The 24,368-nt window shown below is 39.2% G+C and overlaps 1 protein-coding gene across 1 annotated transcript in view; it reads left to right on the top strand.

Annotated features, from left to right (window-relative positions):
* The window catches only part of CNTNAP5 (contactin associated protein family member 5), a 914,769-nt gene that overhangs the window by 378,527 nt on the left and 511,874 nt on the right, over positions 1-24,368 (top strand). Inside the window, exon 4 of the mRNA XM_060106110.1 lies at positions 11,956-12,103. Coding sequence (XP_059962093.1) covers positions 11,956-12,103 — 148 coding nt within the window. The remainder of the gene's footprint in view (positions 1-11,955; positions 12,104-24,368) is intronic.

Genomic DNA, 24,368 nt, shown 5'->3' with positions numbered 1-24,368 from the left:
TTTGCATATAGTTTTTAATGTAAGATTCACAACCCTGGAGATTTTATTTTCACCCTTTTCCTGGTAAGGAAACCAAGATTCATAAACATTATGACCCTTTGTTCATTCACTCAGTCATTCAACAACTCATTAGTAACAGTGTGAGGACAGGAGACTGTGTGCAATTCACTGATTTTGAAACAACTACACAGATTTGGTTTGGGTTACTGAATGCCATTTCGATGTACCTTTAAGAGATACTGTGTTTGAGTTACTTCACTTAGTGTGATAATCTCTGGGTCCATCCATGTTACTGCAAATGGCATTATTTCATTATTTTTTATGGCTGAGTAATATTCCATTGTATATATGTACCACACCTTTTTTATCCATTCATCAGTCAATGGACATTTAGGTTGCTTCTGTGTCTTGGCTATTGTAAATAGTGCAGACAGAGAAAGACAAATATCATATGATATCACTTATATGTGGAATCTTAAAAATAATGATACAAATAAACCTATTTACAAAGCAGAAATAGACCCACAGACATAGAAAACAAACTTATGGTTACCAAAGTGGAAAGGGAGGGAGGAGGGATAAATTAGGAGCTTGGGATTAACATATATGCACTACTATATATAAAATAGATGATCAACAAGGACCTACTGTATAGCACAGGGAACTCAATCTCTTGTAATAACCTATAATGGAAAATAATCAAAAAGATAATAGATAATACATGTATATGTATAACTGAGTCACTTTGCTATACACCTGAAACTAACACAACACTGTAAATCAACTATATTTCAATAAACACTTCAAAAAAAGAAATACTTTGTTCCATGTCCTGGGCTAGACATCCCAGTTTAAAATAACATGTGATCTGTATCCCAAAGGGAGTTACAGTCTAAGACCCTTGCTGGGACAGCAGAGCAAATCTCAGAGTTGTTAGGATTAGCACCCAAAGGTCACCCCCTTTCTCTCCCATTTTACTGCTTCTCTTAATATGGACCCTGGTGCAGGGTGGTGTGTTTGGCTCCAGCTCCACACTGGAAATAGAAATCTCCTTGAGAATCCCTGATATTCCATGTCAAGTTTACTGAGGCAGAATTTGGTGGTTGTGCCTGTTACTTCTTGCCTGGACTGCAGTTAGGCAAATTAACATCTTCCCTGTGGCACCCAGATGCTTGCAATCTGGCTGCCAGTCAGAACATCAGTGCAGGTTGGCTCAACATGGTGTATTCCTTGAATCCAAATGAGATGCTTGGGTGGCAGGGAAGCCAGAACTGTCCACTATCCATTAATAAGTGCTAGGCATGGTCCCCCTTAGCCTCACCATTTATGCCCACTCCATTATCTGGCTAAGAAAGCAGGAAAAGAGCATCCGCACCTTCATCATGATCCCAGGATCTTCCATTCATCAACCAAAATGTTGTTTAATGCCAAGGAACGGGTATCATAGGAGAAGGAGCTGAAGGCTGACTCTGACACTCTCCCTTCATTTACCTGTGGGCCCTTCTACCTGCTTAAGGATGAGGAAGCTCCCCCATTCCCCACCCCATGAGCCCACTCTGTGCTTGTTTTCTTTTGTAAGCACACAGGGACTTAACATCTCTGATTCTCAAGCTCCTTTCACTCTAGGGATAGAAAGGGAGCCAGAAAAACCAACTTCTGCATTGTGTTCCTGCGTAGGGACAAAATCAATGAGCAGTTTTGTCAAGAACCACATGCAGGCTTGCCTGATGGTGCAGTGGTTAAGAATCCGCCTGCCGATGCAGGGGACATGGGTTCAAGCCCTAGTCCAGAAAGACCCCACATGCCACGGAGCAACTAAGCCCACACCACAACTACTAAGCCTGCACTCTAGATCCTGTGAGCCACACCTACTGAGTCTGCATGTCTCAACTACTGAGCCTGTGCTCTAGAGCCTGTGAGCCACAACTACTAAAGCCTGTGTGCCTAGAGCCCACACTCTGCAACAAGAGAAGCCACCACAATGAGAAGCCCAGACACTGCAAGGAAGAATAGCCCCTGCTCCCCGCAACTAGAGAAAGCCCATGCACAGCAACGAAGACCCAACACAACCAAAAATAAATAAATAAATAAATTTAAGAACCATATGCATGATAATTTAAAATAGTAATGATAACATGTATCTGGTGACAATAGTGTAATACTTGAACCCAAATTATGTATAATAGCATTTGAGGTGGGGTAAGAACAAAGCAGACTTTTGACAAGTAATGTATGTGATATTGTTCAGAATTAACCTCTCTGATCCCTGGGGTTTCCTGGTGAGGTGGGGACACTATATTGATTGGCTGCACCATTGTAAGATGTATTCAAAAAGGCTAAATGTATGTGTGTGGGTATTTGTGTGCCCGGGCTGCCTTCCTTAGTTAGGAAGTTGGCTAAAACCTTCCTGATGATAAACCAAGTGAAGCAAACTAAAATATGCAGAGGACCAAGCAATCTTCTGATTTCAGAAACCTGACATAAAGAGGTGATATTGGGAATGGAATAAAAGGGTCACTGGGCTTTAATCAGAATCTTTATAATCCAGTCCCTACTTGATCCTTTCTTATTACTTATGGTTCCACTTAAACTCTCCCAAACTCGTCTTCTCATCTTTAAAATAATACAGATTTCCTACCTCACAGAGATGTTATGATCAGATGAGGTGATGAATTTCGCTTCTCCCCATCAAGCACATTTCTGCTCTGAATTCTATCATCAGAGCTTAGCTCTGCCCTCCCCTGGGATTTCATACACATGGAATCACACAGTCTGTGCCCTTTACGGTTGGCTGCTTTTATTGGTTAGTAGAATTCCAGTCTACTACTCTTTTGAGTTCAATCTACTCTTTTTCTATCTTTCTGGAGTGGGAGCATAGAGTTTTAATTTTATATTTTTCCTCTTATATAAAAAAAGGATTTAAAACCATGAATTGTCTTCTGAGAACCACTTTGGCTACTTTCCACAAATTTTGATACAGTGTTTCTATCATTGTTCAATTTCCATCGTTTTCTAATTTCCATTGTGGTTTCTTGTTGACCTGAGGATTATTTGGAAATGTGTTTATTAACTTCTAGACATTTGAGAGTTTTCTAGACAATTTATTATTATCAATTCCTAATTTAATTTAATTGTGGTTAGAAATCAAACTATGGTTTCTTTGGAACTTATGTTATTGGGTAAGATATAGTGTCTTTAGTGAATATTCCATGTGCATTTGAAAACAATATATAATCTGCAGTGTTCAGTGAAGTATTCTATGAACATTAATGAAAGAATTTCTCTGATAATGTTGTTTGAATCTTTTATATCCTTGCTGATTATTTTTGAATCTTTGTTGTAGGTGCCTGTGCCTTTAGCTGTTTTTATCATCATGATGAAATGACCCTTTATAATTTTGAGAATCTCCCCTATCTTATAATACAGCCTACTTTGATATTAGTAGAGAAAATTCAGGTTTATAGTGCCTATTATTTGCATGTCATGTCTTTCCCCACAATTTTACTTTCAACCTATCAATGTCTTTATTATTAAAAAAGAGTATCATACAAAAAGTACATAAAAAGGCCTTGCTTTTTTATCCAGGCTGAAAATTCATGCCTTTTAATTGCAGGTTTACTCAGTTTTCTTTTTTTTTAAAACATCTTTATTGGAGTATAATTGCTTTACAATGGTGTGTTAGTTTCTGCTTTATAACAAAGTGAATCAGCTATACATATACAAATACCCCCATATCTCCTCCCTCTTGCATCTCCCTCCCACCCTCTCTATCCCACCCCTCTAGGTGGACACAAAGCACCAAGCTGATCTCCTTGTGCTATGTGGCTGCTTCCCACTAGCTATCTATTTTACATTTGGTAGTGTATATATGTCCATGCCACTCTCTCACTTTGTCCCAGTTTACCCTTCCCCCTCCATGTGTCCTCAGCTCCACTCCCTGTGTCTGCATCTTTATTCTTGTCTTGGCCCTAGGTTCTTCAGAACCATCTCCCTTTTTTTCTTCATGAGTCTGGCTAATGGTTTATCGATTTTCTGTATCTTCTCAAAGAACCAGCTTTTAGATTTACTGATCTTTGCTATCGTTTCCTTAATTTCTTTCTCATTTATTTCTGATCTGATCTTTATGATGTCTTTCCTTCTGCTAACTTTGGGTTAGTTTTGTTCTTTCTCTAATTGCTTTAGGTGTAAGGTTAGGTTGTTTATTTGAGATGTTTCTTGTTTCTTGAGGTAGGATTGTATTGCTATAAACGTCCCTCTTAGAACAGCTTTTGCTGCATCCCATAGGTTTTGGGTCATCATGTTTTCATTGTCATTTGTTACTAGGTATTTTTTGATTTCTTTGATTTCTTCAGTGATCTCTTGGTTATTTAGTAGTGTATTGTTTAACCTTCATGTGTTTGTATTTTTTACAATTTTTTTTCTGTAATTGATATTTATTCTCATAGCATTGTTGTCAGAAAAGATACTTGATACATTTTCAATTTTCTTAAATTTACCAAGGCTTGATTTGTGACCCAAGATATGATCTATTCTGGAGAATGATCCATGAGCACTTGAGAAGAAAGTGTAATCTGCTGTTTTGGGATGGAATATCCTATAAATATCAGTTAAGTCCATCTTGTTTAATGTGTCATTTAAGGCTTGTGTTTTCTTATTTATTTTCATTTTCGATGATCTGTCCATTGGTGAAAGTGGGGTGTTAAAGTCCCCTACTGTGATTGTGTTGATTTCCCCTTTTATGGCTGTTAGCCTTTGCCTTATGTATTGAGGTGCTCCTATGTTGGGTGCATAAATATTTACAATTGTTATTTCTTCTTGGATTGATCCTTTAATCATTATGTAGTGAGTGTCCTTCTTTGTCTCTTCTAATAGTCTTTATTTTAAAGTCTATTTTGTCTGATATGAGAATTGCTACTCTAACTTTCTTTTGATTTATGTTTGCATGGCATATCTTTTTCCATCCCCTCACTTTCAGTCTGTATGTGTCCCTAGGTCTGAAGTGGGTCTCTTGAAGATAGCATATGTATGGTTCTTCTCTTTGTATCCATTCAACCAGTCTTTGTCTTTTGGCTGGAGCATTTAATCCATATGTATTTAAGGTAGTTATCAATATGTATGTTCCTATTACCATTTTCTTAATTGTTTGGGGGTTGTTATTGTAAGTCTTTTCCTTCTCTTGTGTTTCTTGCCTAGAGAATTTCCTTTAGCATTTGTTGTAGAGCTGGTTTGGTGGTGCTGAATTCTCTTAGCTTTTGCTTATCTGTAAAGATTTTAATTTCTCCATCGAATCTCAGTGAGATCCTTGCTGGGTAGAGTAATCTTGCTTGTAGGATTTTCCCTTTAAACACTTTAAATATGTTCTGCCACTCTCTTCTGACTTGCAGAGTTTCTGCTGAAAGATCAGCTGTGAACCTTATGGGGAGTCCTTTGTATGTTAATTGTTGCTTTTCCCTTGCTGCTTTTAATATTTTTTCTTTGTATTTAATTTTTGATAGTTTGATTAGTATGTGTCTTGGCATGTTTCTCCTTGGATTTATCCTGTATGGGACTCTCTGCATTTCCTGGACTTGACTATTTCCTTTCCCATATTAGGGAAGTTTTCAACTATAATCTCTTCAAATATTTTCTCATTCCCTTTTCTTTTCTCTTTTCTTCTGGACCCCTATAATTCCAATGTTGGTGCATTTTATGTTGTCCCAGAGGTCTCTGATATTGTCCTCAATTCTTTTCATCCTTTTTTCTTTATTCTGCTCTGTGGTAGTTATTTCCACTATTTTATCTTCCAGGTCACTTATCCATTTTTCTGCCTCCGTTATTCTGCTCTTATTTCCTTGTAGAGAATTTTTCATTTCATTTATTGTGTTGTTCATCATTGTTTGTTTGTGCTTTCATTCTTCTAGGTCCTTGTTAAATGTTTCTTGTACTTTCTCCATTCTATTTCCAAGATTTTGGATCATTTTTACTATCATTACACTGAATTCTTTTTTCAGGTAGACTGCTTATTTCCTCTTCATTTGTTTGGTCTGGTGGGTTTTTACCTTGCTCCTTCTTCTGCTGCATATTTCTCTGTCTTCTCATTTTGCTTAACTTACTGTGTTTGGGGTCTCTGTTTTGCAGGCTGTGGGTTCATAGTTCCCGTTGTTTCTGGTGTCTGCTCCCAGTGGGTAAGTTTGGTTCAGTGTTTGGGTAGGCTTCCTTGTGGGGGGGATTTGTGCCTGTGTTCTGATGGATGAGGCTGGATCTTGTCTTTCTGGTGAGCAGGACCACATGTGGTGGTGTTTTGTGGTGTCTGTGGACTTATTATGATTTTAGGCCACCTCTCTGCTAATGGGTGGGGTTCTGTTCCTGTCTTGCTAGTTGTTGGACATGGGGTGGCCAGCACTGTAGCCTGCCAGTCATTTAGTGGAGCTGGGTATTAGCATTTAAATGGAGATCTCTGGGAGAGCTTTAGCCATTTGGTATTACATGGCACTGGGAGTTCTCTGGGGATCCAATGTCCTGAACTTGGCTCTCACACCTCAGAGGCTCAGGCATGACACCCAACCAGAGCACCAAGACACTGTCAGCCACATAGCTCAGAAGAAAAGGAAGAAAAAGAAAGAAAGGAAAATAAATAAATAAATAAAATAAAATAATTAAAATAGAAAAAATTATTAAAAACAAAAAATTTAAAAAATAATAAAAAAGGGAAAGAAAGAAGAGAGCAACCAAACCTAAAAACAAATCCACCAAAGATAAAGTGCTAAAAACTATACTAAAAACAAACAAAAAAACAAACAAACATAAATGGACAGTCAGAACCTTAGGACGAATGGCAAAAGCAAAGCTATACAGACACCATCACACAAAGAAACATACAAATACACACAAAAAGAGAAAAAGGAAAAACAATATATATATTAAAAAAATTAAAAAGGAAGAGAGCAATCAAATCAATAAACAAATCTACCAGTGATAATAAGCTATAAATACTAAACTAAGATAAACTTAAAACCAGAAACAAATTAGATGCAGAAAGCAAACACCAAGTCTACAGTTGCTCCCAAAGTCCACCTCCTCAATTTGGGATGCTTCATTGTCTATTCAGGTATTCCACAGATTCAGGGTACATCAGGTTGACTGTGGAGATTTAATCCCCTGCTTCTGAGGCTGCTGGGTGAGATTTCCCTTTCTCTTCTTTGTTCGCACAGCTTCTGGGGTTCAGCTTTGGATTTGTCCCAGCCTCTGTGTGTTGGTCGCCTGAGGGCATCTGTTCTTCGCTCAGACAGGATGGGTTAAAGGAGCAGCTGGGTCGGGGGATCTGTCTCACTCAGGCCGGGGGGAGGGAGGGGTATGGATGTGGGGTGAGCCTGCGGCAGCAGAGGCCGGCGTGAAGTTACACCAACCTGAGGCATGCCATGCGTTCTCCCGGGGAAGTTTTCCCTGGATCATGGGACCCTGGCAGTGGCAGGCTGCACAGGTTCCCAGGAAGGGAGGTGTGGATAGTGACCTGTGCTTGCACACAGGCTTCTTGGTGGCTGCAGCAGCAGCCTTAGCGTTTAATGCTCGTCTCTGGTGTTTGCGCTGATAGCTGTGGCTAGCACACATCTCTGGAGCTTGTTTAGGCGGCACTCTGAATCTCCTCTCCTTGTGCACCCTGAAACAAGGGTCTCTTGCCTTTAGGCAGGTCCAGACTTTTTCCCAGACTCCCTCCCGGCTAGCTGTGGCGTACTAGCCCCCTTCAGGCTGTGTTCACACAGCAAACCCCAGTCCTCTCTGTGGGATCCGACCTCCGTAGCCCGAGCCTCAGCTCCCAGCTCTCACCCGCCCCAGCGGGTGAGCAGACAAGCTTCTTGGGCTGGTGAGTGCTGGTAGGCACCGATACTCTGTGCGGGAATCTTTCCACTTTGCCCTCTGTGCGCCTGTGGCTGCAATCTCCTCCGCTACTCCAAAGCTTCCCCCCTCTGCCACCCGCAGTCTCCACCCGCGAAGGGGCTCCTAGTGTGTGGAAACCTTTCCTTCTTCATTGCTCCCTCCCACTGGTGCAGGTCCTGTCCCTATTCTTTTGTCTCTGTTTATTCTTTTTTCTTTTGCCCTACCCAGGTACATGGGGAGTTTCTTGCCTTTTGGGAAGGATGAGGTGTTCTGCCAGCGTTCAGTAGGTGTTCTGTAGGAGTTGTTCCACATGTAAATGTAGTTTGTATTTGTGGGGAGGAAGGTGATCTCCACGTCTTACTTCTCTGCCATCTTTAAAGTACCCCTCAGTTTTCTTTTAATGAATTATCAATTGGAAAAGTTTTAAGTTCACTATCTTGAAATTTCTTTTTTATTTTTTGCCTCTGTATTTATTCTTTTCTCATTTTCTCTCTCATTTCATCTTAAATGAGGATTGGTGTTTCTGCTGTTGTTGTTGTTATTGTATTTTAGTGTTCCATACTCTCTTTTATTAGCTTTGTGGCTATACCTCTTTGGTTTATTTTTATGCAGCTTTGACATTGAAATTTACCTTCAAATTGACATTATACCATTTTATATATAACCTTAGGGCCTTGCAATTATATATAATTGTAAGGGCCTTACAGTTATATATAATTATATATAATTATAATTGTATAATTCTGTTTAGCCTACATTCCATCCTTTGTGGTTTTATTGACATATGTTTACTTCTACATTTGCTTACAACATCACAATATACTATTATTTTCCCTTTAAACTATGTATTGACATTTAAAGTGTTTAAGAAAAGAAAGAAAAATAGTCTTATATTTAGCCACCTATTTACAGCTTTGCTCACGTTTCATCCCTTCTTGTACACGAATGTTCCATCTGGAACCAGTTTCTTTAGACTGTAGACTTATTTAGCAATTCTTTTTTTTTAATTAATTTATTTTATTTTATTTACTTTTAGCTATGTTGGGTCTTTGTTGTTGCATGCAGGCTTTCTCTAGTTGCGGTGAGCGGGGACTACTCTTTGTTGTGGTGCACAGGCTTCTCACTGCAATGTCTTCTCTTGTTGCAGAGCATGGGCTCTGAGTGCTCAGGCTCAGTAGTTGTGGCTGGCAGGCTCTATAGTGCAGGCTCAGTAGTTGTGGCACACAGGCTTAGCTGCTTTGCGGCTAAGATGTGGGATCTTCCTGGACCAGGGTTCAAACCCGTGTCCCCTGCTTAACCACTGCACCACCAGGGAAGTCCTATGTAGCGATTCTTAACAGTGGAGGTCTGTAGGTAATAAATTATCACAGCTTTTCTTTCAGTGAAACAGTGCTTATTTTTCCTTCAAATTTGAAAGCCATTTTTCCTGGATGTAGAGTGCTAGGTTGAGAGTTTCCTACTTTTAACATTTGTTGCTCTCCATTGTTCCCCATGAGAAGTCATCTGTCATTCACACTGTTGTTCAGTTGTTGTCTTCGGCAGTTGAGCTGGCTTTGAGTTGGTGGTAGCTTTAGTGTATCTAGTAGGGCCTTGGGATCCAAGCACCTGGAGAGTAAGGTCTGTCTTTGCTTTTCATTCTGGACTACAACTTCTTGCATTGATAAGCAATGATTGTCTTTGATGTTGTAGGAATATGAACTGATCAATCTGGTGAGAGTTTCATTGCAGCTTCCTTTAGATTCAATCTGCTTCTAGCTTTATGTGTTTTGGAGGTGATTTTAGGCTGCTAGCTCCAGTAGGGCTCTGGGACCATGCATCACACACTTTGAAATCTCATAACTTTGAGACCTTGGGTTTTCTTGAATGTGAGCTTATGAGACTACAAAACTGCAAATAACATGACTCTGGACTTTGAGACTGTGAGATGTTGAGATGTTGAGATTGCAAGATTGAAAGATAGAGTCAGAAAGAATAAGTCATTTGTCCAGTGTTACAGAGTCACGCCAGGTTGCTGCCCCTTTGGATGAGAATCCAGGATTTCCTCTTCAGAGCACACAGAACCTGAGTTAAGAAATCCTGCAAAGGATTTCCATCTCCCAAAATAAACCTTTTTATCTAGAATTATGCAACAAGGATTTCAATATCAGTTTAAGATATATTCAGTCTACAAATCACATAGAACCCAAGACAGGTGCTCCCATTACCCTCAGTGTGAATAAAAGCCTGTTTAAACTTCAGTTTCTATAAGTGATGCTGTAAACACAGGGCCTTTACATGCTTGGTGAGTGGGTTGTAGCAAACACAATTAACAGGGAATCCAGATAACTGAATGGAAGTCTCCCAAGTTAGGCTGTAGAAAAACATGGAATACCTTCAGTGTGTCTAAAAGAGTGAAAAACTACCAGAACTTCTGGCCGTGCCCCAAACTCATATTTCAAAGAAACACATTTTGAAAAGAGCTACACTCTACAGGGAAGAGTCCTTCCTAGGTGGGCAAGGGATTGAGGAGGTTTTATATTTTCACCTGTTGCTAAAATTGGAACAGGACATGTGGAAGATAAACCTGCTAAATAGAGCCATTCTTTTCTGGATTGAGACAATGACCAAACATTTGACAAATCCACAGACAAGAATGTTGGATTTGAATCTCAAGGAATTCTTCTCCTCCAAGTCATTCTCTTGCACCAGAGTTTTGCTGCAAAGTAGAAAGTGAGCTTCTCCCTTCTTCATAAGCCACTATGTGATATATAACAGTGATTTTATTAATTGCAGAATATCAGAGTTATTAGCCAGTGGGTGTGTCGTGTCCAGCAGAAATGTCAGATTGTTCAAAGTACCCTAGATTCACAGATGTTGTGAGGAGACAATCAAGATTGAGGTTTGGATCATTGAAATGGATTCCATTCCATACATACATCCTTTACTTGCTGTTCTCTTTGGCCATTTGAGAAACCAATGGATCTTCTTTTTATTGTTTGGTATTGATATGACATTAGCATGCAGGCTTTATCTGTGAATATTTGAGTCAGAAAAGAAGGTAGATGATAGCTCATTCATAATGAAGCAGGCAAATCAATGTGCTAACTCACATCCTACCTTAAAGATTAGGTACAGTTGGGCTGATGAGAAAGTTCTGGGGATGGATAGTGGTAATGGGTGCACTATAATGTGAATGTACTTTATACCACTGAACTATACACTTTAAAATGGTTAAAATGGTAAATTTTATTTTATGCATATTTTACCTCAATGGGGGAAAAAAAGATTAGGTTTGAGACTTTGGATTCCATCTGCAGAAAAAGTTCTACTCCAGAAATCATTCATCCAAATGAAGGCTAGGAGGCATAATTTTCGTGTGCCAAATATCTCCCATGCTGTGTATGCCTTTGCTTAAACTTCACAAGGAAATGTGAATATAAATTACATAAAAATCAGAGCCTCCTGTTCTCCCTCATGGAGCAATTAACAACGGAGTAGTTGAAAAGTGTGTGACTGTAGAAAAATCATAGGCTTTGGAATAAGACAACTTTGGAATTGAATCATAGACTAATTACTAACCAATTAGATGATTTGAAGATTTTTTTTCCTCCTCCTTTCTCTACCTCTAGGCTTCAGATTTCTTTTTAATCTGTAAAATAGTAATAATGATAATGGAAAGTGCTTAGCGTAGTGACTGGCTTCAATTAATGGTAACAATTACTTCTGTGAAAGCCTCTCCTTCTAAGAGGAGACTTTTAAGTTATCTTCCATTCTGCAGTGATTATGAACATTAGGAATATCAGAACTTCACTGTGTTATTTATTTCGTATAGCTTTTAGATGTCATGTCTTATGATTTACTAAGTTTGACTTATTTATAAAATGTGGAGGAGGGAGTTTCTTAAAGAATAATGTACAGTATCTCTGAAAAAAAATACTGTATAGGACAAAATGCAGAATTTTCACCAGAGTCAGATTTCATTTGTAAGACCTGAGAAGTTGAAGATTTTCTCTAAAAGTTTATGGGGCGACATAGGTGGATTTCCAGATATGGTCCTTGAGCTCACGTGAAGGTGCTGCCATGGTGTCACAGACCTCACCTGGCCTCCTTTTCTCCCCACAGACCTTTGCAGGAAACATGAACGCTGACAGCGTGATGCACCACAAGTTACTGCACTCTGTGAGAGCCCGGTTCGTTCGCTTTGTGCCCCTGGAGTGGAATCCAAGTGGAAAGATCGGCATGAGGGTTGAGGTCTATGGATGCTCCTATAGTAAGTACCCACATGGATTATCAACACGTGTGTGTTGGCGATTGGCATGACCCAAGCTGTATCACGGTTACTGACATTGAGAATGCAATCTCAATCGTTTTAAAGTTATTTCTACACTCTAATGACTTATGCATATTTGAAACTGTGAAATTCAACCCAGAGATAGAAAAACTCTTTTTTTAAAATCTGTACAAGATTTATTTCATTAACCACAATGTTTAAGAGTGATGCTATACACCCTAATACAGAAGGAGTGATTCAAAATCCATCGAGTTAAAGGTCACAGACAAAGTCAGTGGCTTTGAATCCCCAGTCAGTAAGCGTTAGAAAGCCGTTTCACTTGCCTTGGAATGATGACACATAACATCAGTAGATCATTGTTTTGAGAGATGGTACTTATTTTAAAGGTTGGCCTTAAGCTTCAGTAACAGTGTCACCTCATATCCTTTGTAGTCACAGCTGCACCCTAACCCAACTGCTTTGTTTTCTGTGGGGCAGAGAGCAAAATCTACTAGTTCTTAGGTTATATAGGGATGAAGTAACTTGGTGGTGAGAAGATGTTATGGGTTTATCAAAAATAATGTTCAAAATGAAGAGTTCTTGGAGTTTGAGATACCATTTGACTTTGCAATACTAAAATAATTTAAGTTTAGTTCTTTCCTAAAAGTGCCGTGAAGTATTATAATACTCTCCCCTTCCTTGTTCTAGAAGGGAAAGAGAAGAAACATTTCAACCCAGGGTAACACATGAAATGCTTCTCTCTTAGAATTATGCAGGCCCTCCATCCCTCTGTGAGTTGTTCTGGCTGAATTTAAAAGTAGAGCTCCATCCTGCAGATAAGGGAGCTTGTAAACACTGGTAGAACTGGCAATCACTCTAGAATAAAATTATGCAGGGAAGATTCCCATCCCTATAACTCTTCTCTGCAGGTTTTATATTGAAATCAAAAATTGCATCATAATAAACTGTTTTTCTGTCTTAGCAGGGACATCTCCTGCTTATAATGCTAAAACCCAGTGACCCCTCATGAATGAACAAACTTGATTACTACCACTTCAATATAAATTAGTCCAAGAGATCCCTGTTTATGGTTACAGGAGTACCTAATGTGTTGTATACTTGTACTGTTTTCCATCATGTGATCTACTGAAGGCTCACATCAGGATCAACTGAGTGCTCCTTAAAAATGCACTTCCTGAGTCCTGTCCCATACATACTGGATTGTGATTTCTTGGGAGAGGGACCCAGAAAGCTGAGTGTTAGCAAGTGCCTCAGGGAAACTATAGACATAGAGTCTCTACTGAAAATAAAGTCCTGCACAGAGGGGAATGACCTGTGAAAAGGTTGTCTTTATCTTGAAAGTACTTTCAGAAAGAATGTGTTTTAGAACAGATGCTCCAGCAAACCACTAGATCAAGGAGAGACTGCCTTGCACTCCAGCCCTTCCATCCAAAAGCATAGCCATCTACAAGGCAAGGGTGTGTGTGCTTCCTAACCCAGGATCTGTGGGGCAGCCAGATTCCCATGCTACCTCTTCTCTTGATAACAGTTGTCACTACTAATGTTACCGAATACAAGTTCCTGTGCCCATTGCACAGTGCGGCCAAACAAACAGAAACATTGGAGTTTGGAGCAGAGAAAAGTTTATTGCAGGGCCGAGCAAGGAGAACAGGTGGCTTGTGCCCAAAAAACTCCCCAAACTCCTCAAAGGGTTTCAGTAAAGCATTTTTAAAGGCAAGGTGAGGGAGGGGCATGGTTGGTCGTTACAGATTTCTTGGTGTCAGAATCCTTTGTTCTTGCAGCTGTCCACATAGGTCACATCATGATGTTCCTGTAAACCTCCAACAAGACAAACATTATTCTCTGTTCTGCAACTTTTTATCTTTAAAAGAGTGGAAAAGTGTTATTCCCTTAAAGGTCAGAACATTGAGAATGGTCTGTCCTGAATATTTCAAGCTATAGACAACGTTCTTAACTTGAAGCAAAAGCAATAGAATACAAAGGTTAAAAGAAACAGATCTAATATGGAGTCAGACTTGTTCTTCCCTATTACACTAGGAGGTTTATTTTTAGGTACAACATGAAGCATTCATGCTGAAATAAAAAGTGTATTTATATTATTACTTCAGCCATCTATTTTGGTGTGATAATCCTATTTCTCTTTAACATGTCCTCCTACATTTGTTTTCTCTGTTCTGTCACTTGTCCTTGTTTTCAATGCACATAGCTCTGCATGCTTGCACAGAAAGACTCATAGTGTCAAGTTAAATAATAGAGAGAGATAGGGTAGAGAGAGACCTTTGAGCAACACGTTTAGTTTTTTCTGATGATGGACCCCTTTGAGAATCTGATGACAGTGAGGAACCATCACTTAAGAAAAGTGCCTACTGTAATATGCAAAATTTTCTACAAGATTAAAAGGTTCTCAGATCTGCTAAAGCCCAGATCTTGACCAAGCAAAGGGCTCCTGACATTGAGGTAGCTTTGTCCTACATGGACAGCTCTGCATCTCCAGGAAAGTTCTGCATCTAATAAGTGCATACTCTAAGGAGATGAATTACCTTCAGGTAAACAGTGTGAGTGATGGGAAGCTAACGCCCTTGGGAAGCTGTTGGACACAGAACACCCTTTTCTGGGATGATCTTCCAGCTGGTACTCTATAATCTTCAATCACTAGTCCTTGGGCTTTGTGCTTTTCCTTTGGGAAAAAAGAACACATCCCTCTCTCTCCAGTTGTATATTAAACCAAAACCTCAACATGTCTTCTGGATCAAAAATTCCTTTTCAACATCATCTTATCCCCCTTTTTTACTGGTTCATTCTGATAAACATAAAACTTGCCTGCATAAGCCATAAAACAAAACAACAACTACAAAAGCCCAATGGTTCTCTTTACCTACCTGTCTTTCTCCTCTCCCCTCCTCCTCACAGAATAGCTTCTCCCCAAAAGTTGTCTTTAGTTACTGTTTCCACTTCTCCCCTCCCTTCCCACTGTAACTGTTTCCAATCAGTCTTTAGACATGTGGTGGTCAGTTTCATATGTTAACTTGGGATGCTCTAGTCCCAGTGATTCAGCCAGATGCCAATCCTGGTGTTGCTGTGATGGGCTTATTTTAACATCTACATCATTTGACCTTAAGTGAAGGAGATTATGCTTGATAGTCTGTGGGTCTGATGCCGTCAGTTGAGAGGTTTTAAGATCAGAACTGAAATTTTTCCCTGGAGGCAGAAGAATTCCTGCCTGGGGACTACAGTTTCATCTCCTGCCAGAGAGCTTCCAGCCCACCCCTCCTGACAGCCTGCCCTTACAGAGGATTTCAGACTTGCCTCGCCAACCCATACAGTCACATAAGCCAGTTCCTTGCAATGAATCGACCTGTGTACAGAACCTGCTGATTCTATTCCTCTGGGGGTGACCCTGACTCATGCAGACTGTTCTACAGAAACTAGATTAGTCAAGACCACCAATGACCTCCACGTAGCTAAAATCCAGAGGTCACTTTTCTCATTTCACTCACCTCTCAGAAGGATTTGGTTCAATTAGATATTTCCATTTTTTAAAAACCAGCTTTCTCTTTTATCTTGCTCTGTTCATTCTCAGGACTCTGTCTCAGGACTTCTACTTTCTTTTTTAAAAATTTTATTGAAATTTAGTTGATTTACAATGTTGTGTTAGTTTCAGGTGTACAGGGAAGTGATTAATATATATATGTATATATACATACATACATATATATATATATATATATATATATATATATATGCATGTGCAAGTGTGTGTGTGTATGTTCTTTTTCAGAATCTTTTCCCTTATAGATTATTACCCAAGGTATTGAGTATAGTTTGTTGTGCTATCAGTAGGTCCTTGTTGGTTATCTATTTTATATGTAGTCGTGTGTATCTCTTAATCCCAAACTCCTAATTTATCCCTTCACGCTCTTCCCCTTTGGCAACCATACGTTTTTTGTCTATGTCTGTGTGTCTATTTCTCTTCTGTATATAAGTTCATTTGCATCATTTTTTAAAAAATCCCATATATAAGCGTTATCATGTGTTATTTGTCTTTCTCTGTCTGGCTTACCTCATTTAGTATGATCATCTCTAGGTCCATTCATGTTGCTGCAAATGGCATTATCTCATTCTTTTTATTGGCTGAGTAATATTCCATTGTATATATGTACCACATCTTCCTTATCTATTCATCTGTTGATGGACACTTAGCTTGCTTCCATGTCCTGGCTATTGCAAAGAGTGCTGCTATGAACACTGGGGTGCATGCATCATTTTGAATTATGGTTTTCTCTAAAGACTTCTACTTTCCATCCACCCCTGCCCCCAACCAGTGCCCGGCTAAATTCACAGGGTTCCATGAATTTAAATGCCATCCATATTCTGATCACCTCCACATCTGTATCTCCTGGCCTGACCCCTGGAATTATATATGCAATAAGTTCGCTGTCTCCACTTGGAAGTCTAATAAATATCTTGAGTTTATTACAGCATAAATAGAACCCTGGATTACCATTCTCTCAACAACTTGCTCTTTCACATCTCCCATCTCAATAAATGGCATGATTCAGCCATTTGCTAGAATAGAAACCTAGGAAGCAGCCTCGATTTCTCCTTTCCCAGAATCTCTACTCCTTGCTGTGCATCTATGGCTCATAGCAGCCCTCCCAGTTCCTTCTTTCAAAACACATTCTAAATCCATGCACTGGTCCTGCTTCCCTGAGTAAGTGCATCTGTCAGCCCTCACCTGCAGCATTTAAATAGACTGCATCCTGGTCATGTCAGTATCTCCACAAACCTGTTTTTCATGCCAACATAGCCAAAGTGATCTTTATAAATAAGAAAGAAAATCATATCATTCCACTGCCTACTTCATTTAAAATTGAAGCTCTTATTGGCAAGTAAAATCCCTTGAGTGTACGTTGCCTACCTCTTTAACTTTCTTGTACTTTTTTTCTGTCCATGCAGGCTTTCTTCCCGTTGCTGACATATGACAGGTTTTTCCTGTTTCCTAGGCACAAAAGAGTTGTTCCCAGTATTTACATGGTCATCTCCTTCAGTCAATGTGATTCTCAATTCTAATATCACCTCTTAGAGAAATCTGCTCGGGTTAGCCTTCAAAGTGACCTGCACTGATTCCTGTGCACCAACCATTAACCCACAGTTATATTACTCACTTTTATTTTCTTCCTGGTGCCTGCCACAAACCAGAATCTGGTTTGTTTGTTCTGGCTGACTTGTTGATTGTTTGTCTCTCTGAGTCCCTGCACTAGAATGTAAGTGCCATGAGGGCAAGCACCTTGCCTATTAAATGCCAGCATGCATTAGACACAAATAGGTATTCAATAAATATCTGTGGAATGGATGGATACATATATCAGTTCAGTCTCACTGTCTCAGCATAGGCCACCATGTTATTATTCTGGAATTACTTGCCATTAATACACCCACTGTAGTTTCTAGGGAACTGATTTTTTTCTTTTGCCTCATAAATCTTTTTCTCAAAATTCCATTTGAGTGTGTTGCTAAAGACTGGTAGAAATTTAATAGTTTGATAATTTCTGAAGACAAAGTTCTACAATTTTGGAGATCATTAATTCAATCATTTATTTATTTAGTTAACAACATTCATTTAGCACTTGAGATATACTATGATTCATACAAAGCTTTGGGGCTTTAAGGAAAATAAGACCTTTTTCTGGACTTCTTTAAGTCCTGTATTCTTCCTTTGGAACATTCTTTTTTTTTTTTTTAATTTTATTTATTTATTTTTGGCTGTGTTGGATCTTCGTTTCTGTGTGAGGGCTTTCTCTAGTTGCGGCGAGTGGGGGCCACTCTTCATTGTGGTGCGCGGGCATCTCACTGTTGCGGCCTCCCCTGTTGTGGAACACAGGTTCCAGATGCGCAAGCTCAGTAGTTGTGGCTCACGGGTCTAGTTGCTCCACGGCATGTGGGATCTTCCCAGACCAGGGCTTGAACCCGTGTCCCCTGCATTGGCAGGCGGACTCTCAACCACTGCGCCACCAGGGAAGCCCTGGAATATTCTTTATGATTGCATTTCATAAGTTAATTGTGTACGTTTTTTTTGGCATCTGTCTCTTCCTATTTGACTCCCATGTCCTGGCTATTGTAAATAGTGCTGCTATGAACATTGGGGTACATGTATCTTTTTGAATTATAGTTTTCTCCAGATATACACCTAAAAGTGGGTTTGCTGGATCAAGCTGCTGCTTTTTTTCTGAAATATCCTCATTCCCCTTCACTGGGATGACCCCTGATGGCCATTCACCACCCAGATCAAATGTCACCTGGTTTCTGACTCCCAGACTCTATCATGTGACCTCATTTTATGAGCTTCAATTCTAGGTCCTATCTTGTTAAATTAAAATTACCTGGTGCTTCCTTGCCTAACAACTAGTCTCTTTATAGAACATGATGGAATCATGCCCTAACTCTGCTACCTGAGACCTAGATCAGTGTCTGACAACTGCTATATGCTCCCCAGATATTTAATGTTTTGGCTCAAAAGCCTAACCATCCTTACTCATTTCTGAAAGTTTTATTGTAATTTTTTTTTATTTTACAAATTTAATCAGTTATACATATACATATGTTCCCATATCCCCTCCCTTTTGCGTCTCCCTCCCACCCTCCCTATCCCACCCCTCCAGGCAGTCACAAAGAACCGAGCTGATCTCCCTGTGCTATGCGGCTGCTTCCCACTAGCTATCTATCTTATGTTTGGTAGTGTATATATGTCCATGCCGCTCTTTCACTTTGTCACAGCTTACCCTTCCCCCTCCCCATATCCTCAAGTCCATGCTCTAGTAGCTCTGTGTCTTTATTCCTGTCTTACTCCTATGTTCTTGATGACATTTTTTTTTCTTAAATTCCATTTATATGTGTCAGCATACAGTATTTGTCTTTCTCTTTCTGACTTACTTCACTCTGTATGACAGACTCTAGGTCCATCCACCTCATTACAAATAGCTCAATTTCATTTCTTTTTATGGCTGAGTAATATTCCATTGTATATATGTGCCACATCTTCTTTACCCATTCATCCGATGATGGACACTTAGGTTGTTTCCATCTCCGGGCTATTGTAAATAGGGCTGCTATGAACATTTTGGTACATGTCTCTTTTTGAATTATGGTTTTCTCAGGGTATATGCCCAGTAGTGGGATTGCTGGGTCATATGGTAGTTCTATTTGTACTTTTTTAAGGAACCTCCATAACGTTCTCCATAGTGGCTGTACCAATTCACATTCCCACCAGCAGTGCAAGAGAGTTCCCTTTTTTCCACACCCTCTCCAGCATTTATTGTTTCTAGATTTTTTGATGATGGCCATTCTGACTGGTGTGAGATGATATCTCATTGTGGTTTTGATTTGCATTTCTCTAATGAGTAAAGATGTTGAGCATCCTTTCATGTGTTTGTTGGCTGTCTGTATATCTTCTGTGGAGAAATGTCTATTTAGGTCTTCTGCCCATTTTTGGATTGGGTTGTTTGTTTTTTTTGCTATTGAGCTGCATGAGCTGCTTATAAATTTTGGAGATTAATCCTTTGTCAGTTGCTTCATTTGCAAATATTTTCTCCCATTCTGAGGGTTGTCTTTTGGTCTTGTTTATGGTTTCCTTGGCTGTTCAAAAGCTTTTAAGTTTCATTAGGTCCCATGTGTTTATTTTTGTCTTTATTTCCATTTCTCTAGGAGGTGGGTCAAAAAGGATCTTGCTCTGATTTATGTCATAGAGTGTTCTGCCTATGTTTTCCTCTAGGAGTTTGATAGTGTCTGGCCTTACATTTAGGTCTTTAATCCATTTTGAGCTTATTTTTGTGTATGGTGTTAGGGAGTGATCTAATCTCATACTTTTACATGTCCCTGTCCAGATTTCCCAGCACCACTTATTGAAGAGACTGTCCTTTCTCCACTGTACATTCCTGCCTCCTTTATCAAAGATAAGGTGACCATATGTCCGTGGGTTTATCTCTGGGCTTTCTATCCTGTTCCATTGATCTATCTTTCTGTTTTTGTGCCAGTACCATACTGTCTTGATGACTGTAGCCTTGTAGTATAGTCTGAAGTCAGGGAGCCTGATTCCTCCAGCTCCATTTTTCGTTCTCAAGATTGCTTTGGCTATTCGGGGTCTTTTGTGTTTCCATACAAATTGTGAAATTTTTTGTTCTAGTTCTGTGAAAAATGCCATTGGTAGTTTGATAGGGATTGCATTGAATCTGTAGATTGCTTTGGGTAGTAGAGTCATTTTCACAATGTTGATTCTTCCAATCCAAGAACATGGTACATCTCTCCATCTATTTGTATCATCTTTAATTTCTTTCATCAGTGTCTTATAATTTTCTGCATACAGGTCTTTTGTCTCCTTAGGTAGGTTTATACCTAGATATTTTATTCTTTTTGTTGCAGTGGTAAATGGGAGTGTTTCCTTGATTTCACTTTCAGATTTTTTCATCATTAGTATATAGGAATGCCAGAGATTTCTGTGCATTAATTTTGTATCCTGCTACTTTACCAAATTCATTGATTAACTCTAGTAGTTTTCTGGTAGCATCTTTAGGATTCTCTATGTATAGTATCATGTCATCTGCAAACAGTGAGAGCTTTACTTCTTCTTTTCCGATTTGGATTCCTTTTATTTCCTTTTCTTCTCTGATTGCTGTGGCTAAAACTTCCAAAACTATGTTGAATAAGAGTGGTGAGAGTGGGCAACCTTCTCTTGTTCCTGATCCTAGTGGAAATGGTTTCAGTTTTTCACTATTGAGGACGATGCTGGCTGTGGGTTTGTCATATATGGCCTTTATTATGTTGAGGAAAGTTCCCTCTATGCCTACTTTCTGCAGGGTTTTTATCATAAATGGGTGTTGAATTTTGTCAAAAGCTTTCTCTGCATCTATTGAGATGATCATATGGTTTTTCTCCTTCAGTTTGTTAATATGGTGTATCACGTTGATTGATTTGCGTATATTGAAGAATCCTTGCATTCCTGGAATAAACCCCACTTGATCATGGTGTATGATCCTTTTAATGTGCTGTTGGATTCTGTTTGCTAGTATTTTGTTGAGGATTTTTGCATCTATGTTCATCAGTGATATTGGCCTGTAGTTTTCTTTCTTTGTGACATCCTTGTCTGGTTTTGGTATCAAGGTGATGGTGGCCTCGTAGAATGAGTTTGGGAGTGTTCCTCCCTCTGCTATATTTTGGAAGAGTTTGAGAAGGATAGGTGTTAGCTCTTCTCTAAATGCTTGATAGAATTCGCCTGTGAAGCCATGTGGTCCTGGGCTTTTGTTTGTTGGAAGATTTTTGATCACAGGTTCAATTTCAGTGCTTGTGATTGGTCTGTTCATATTTTCTATTTCTTCCTGATTCAGTCTTGGCAGGTTGTGCATTTCTAAGAATTTGTCCATTTCTTCCAGATTATCCATTTTTTTGGCATAGAGTTGCTTATAGTAATCTCTCATGATCTTTTGTATTTCTGCAGTGTCAGTTGTTACTTCTCCTTTTTCATTTCTAATTCTATTGATTTGAGTCTTCTCCCTTTTTTTCTTGATGAGTCTGGCTAATGGTTTATCAATTTTGTTTATCTTCTCAAAGAACCAGCTTTTAGTTTTATTGATCTTTGCTATCGTTTCCTTCATTTCTTTTTCATTTATTTCTGATCTGATTTTTATGATTTCTTTCCTTCTGCTAACTTTGGGATGTTTTTGTTCTTCTTTCTCTAATTGCTTTAGGTGCAAGGTTAGGTTGTTTATTCGAGATGTTTCCTGTTTCTTAAGGTGGGATTGTATTGCCATAAACTTCCCTCTTAGAACTGCTTTTGCTGCATCCCATAGGTTTTGGGTCGTCGTGTCTCCATTGTCATTTGTTTCTAGGTATTTTTTAATTTCCTCTTTGATTTCTTCAGTGATCACTTCGTTATTAAGTAGTGTATTGTTTAGCCTCCATGTGTTTGTATGTTTTACAGCTCTTTTCCTGTAATTGATATCTAGTCTCATAGCATTGTGGTCGGAAAAGATACTTGATACAATTTCAATTTTCTTAAATTTACCAAGGCTTGATTTGTGACCCAAGATATGATCTATCCTGGAGAATGTTCCATGAGCACTTGAGAAAAATGTGTATTCTGTTGTTTTTGGATGAAATGTCCGATAAATATCAATTAAGTCCATCTTGTTTAATGTATCATTTAAAGCTTGTGTTTCCTTATTTATTTTCATTTTGGATGACCTGTCCATTGGTGAAAGTTGGGTGTTAAAGTCCCCTACTATGATTGTGTTACTGTCGATTTCTCCATTTATGGCTGTTAATATTTCCCTTATGTATTGAGGTGCTCCTATGTTTGGTGCATAAATATTTACAATTGTTATATCTTCTTCTTGGATTGATCCCTTGATCATTATGTAGTGTCCTTCTTTGTCTCTTCTAGTAGTCTTTATTTTAAAGTCTATTTTGTCTGATATGAGAATTGCTACTCCAGCTTTCTTTTGGTTTCCATTTGCATGGAATATCTTTTTCCATCCCCTTACTTTCAGTCTGTATGTGTCTCTACGTCTGAAGTGGGTCTCTTGTAGACAGCATATATATGGGTCTTGTTTTTGTATCCATTCAGCCAGTCTGTGTCTTTTGGTGGGAGCATTTAGTCCATTTACATTTAAGGTAATTATTGATATGTATGTTCCTATTCCCATTTTCTTAATTGTTTTGGGTTCGTTATTGTAGTTCTTTTCCTTCTGTTGTGTTTCTTGCCTAGAGAAGTTCCTTTAGCATTTGTTGTAAAGCTGGTTTGGTGGTGCTGAACTCTCTCAGCTTTTGCTTGTCCGTAAACGTTTTAATTTCTCCATCAAATCTGAATGAGATCCTTGCTGGGTAGAGTCATCTTGGTTGCAGGTTTTTCTCCTTCATCACTTTAATTATGTCCTGCCACTCCCTTCTGGCTTGTAGAGTTTCTGCTGAGAGATCAGCTGTTATCCTGATGGGGATTCCCTGGTGTGTTATTTGTTGTTTTTGCCTTGCTGCTTTTAATATGATTTCTTTGTGTTTAATTTTTGACAGTTTGATTAATATGTGTCTTGGTGTATTTCTCCTTGGATTTATTCTGTATGGGACTCTCTGTGCCTCCTGGACTTGATTAACTATTTCCTTTCCCATATTAGGGAAGTTTTCAACTATAATCTCTTCAAATATTTTCTCAGTCACTTTCTTTTTCTCTTCTTCTTCTAGAACCCCTATAATTCGAATGTTGGTGCATTTAATGTTGTCCCAGAGGTCTCTGAGACTGTCCTCTGTTCTTTTCATTCTTTTTTCTTTATTTTGCTGTGCAGCAGTTATTTCCACTATTTTATCTTCCACCTCACTTATCCGTTCTTCTGCCTCAGTTATTCTGCTATTGATCCCATCTAGAGTATTTTTTATTTCATGTATTGTGTTTTTAATCGATGCTTGATTCAACTTTAGTTCTTCTAGGACCTTGTTAACTGTTTCTTGCATTTTGTCTATTCTATTTCCAAGATTTTGAATGATCTTTACCATCATTATTCTGAATTCTTTTTCAGGTAGACTGCCTATTACCTCTTCATTTGTTAGGTCTGGTGGGTTTTTATCTTGCTCCTTCTCCTGCTGTGTGTTTTTCTGTCTTCTCATTTTGCTTATGTTACTGTGTTTGGGGTCTCCTTTTTGCAGGCTGCAGGTTCGTAGTTCCCGTTGTTTTTGGTGTCTGTCCCCAGTGGCTAAGGTTGGTTTAGTGGGTTGTGTAGGCTTCTTGGTGGAGGGGACTACTGCCTGTGTTCTGGTGGATGAGGCTGGATCTTGTCTTTCTGATGTGCAGGTCCACGTCTGGTGGTGTGTTTTGGGGTGTCTGCGGACTTTTTATGATTTTAGGCCACCTCTCTACTAATGGGTGGCGTTGTGTTCCTGTCTTGCTAGTTGTTTGGCATAGGGTGTCCAGCACTATAGCTTGCTGGTCGTTGAGTGAAGCTGGGTGTTGGTGTTGAGATGGAGATCTCTGGAAGAGTTTCGCAATTTGATATTGTGTGGAGCTGGGAGGTCTCTTGTGGACCAGTGTCCTGAAGTTGGCTCTCCCACCTCAGAGGCACAGCACTGACTCCTGGCTCCTCAATTTGGGATGATTTGTTGTCTATTTCTGTATTCCACAGATGCAGGGTACATCAAGTTGATTGTGGAGCTTTAATCCGCTGCTTCTGAGGCTACTGGGAGAGGTTTCCCTTTCTCTTCTTTGTTC

Source organism: Mesoplodon densirostris, chromosome 8 (genome assembly GCF_025265405.1).
Source record: "Mesoplodon densirostris isolate mMesDen1 chromosome 8, mMesDen1 primary haplotype, whole genome shotgun sequence".
Classification (NCBI taxonomy): Eukaryota; Metazoa; Chordata; class Mammalia; order Artiodactyla; family Ziphiidae; genus Mesoplodon; species Mesoplodon densirostris.
This window is presented reverse-complemented; position numbering and strand designations above follow the sequence as displayed.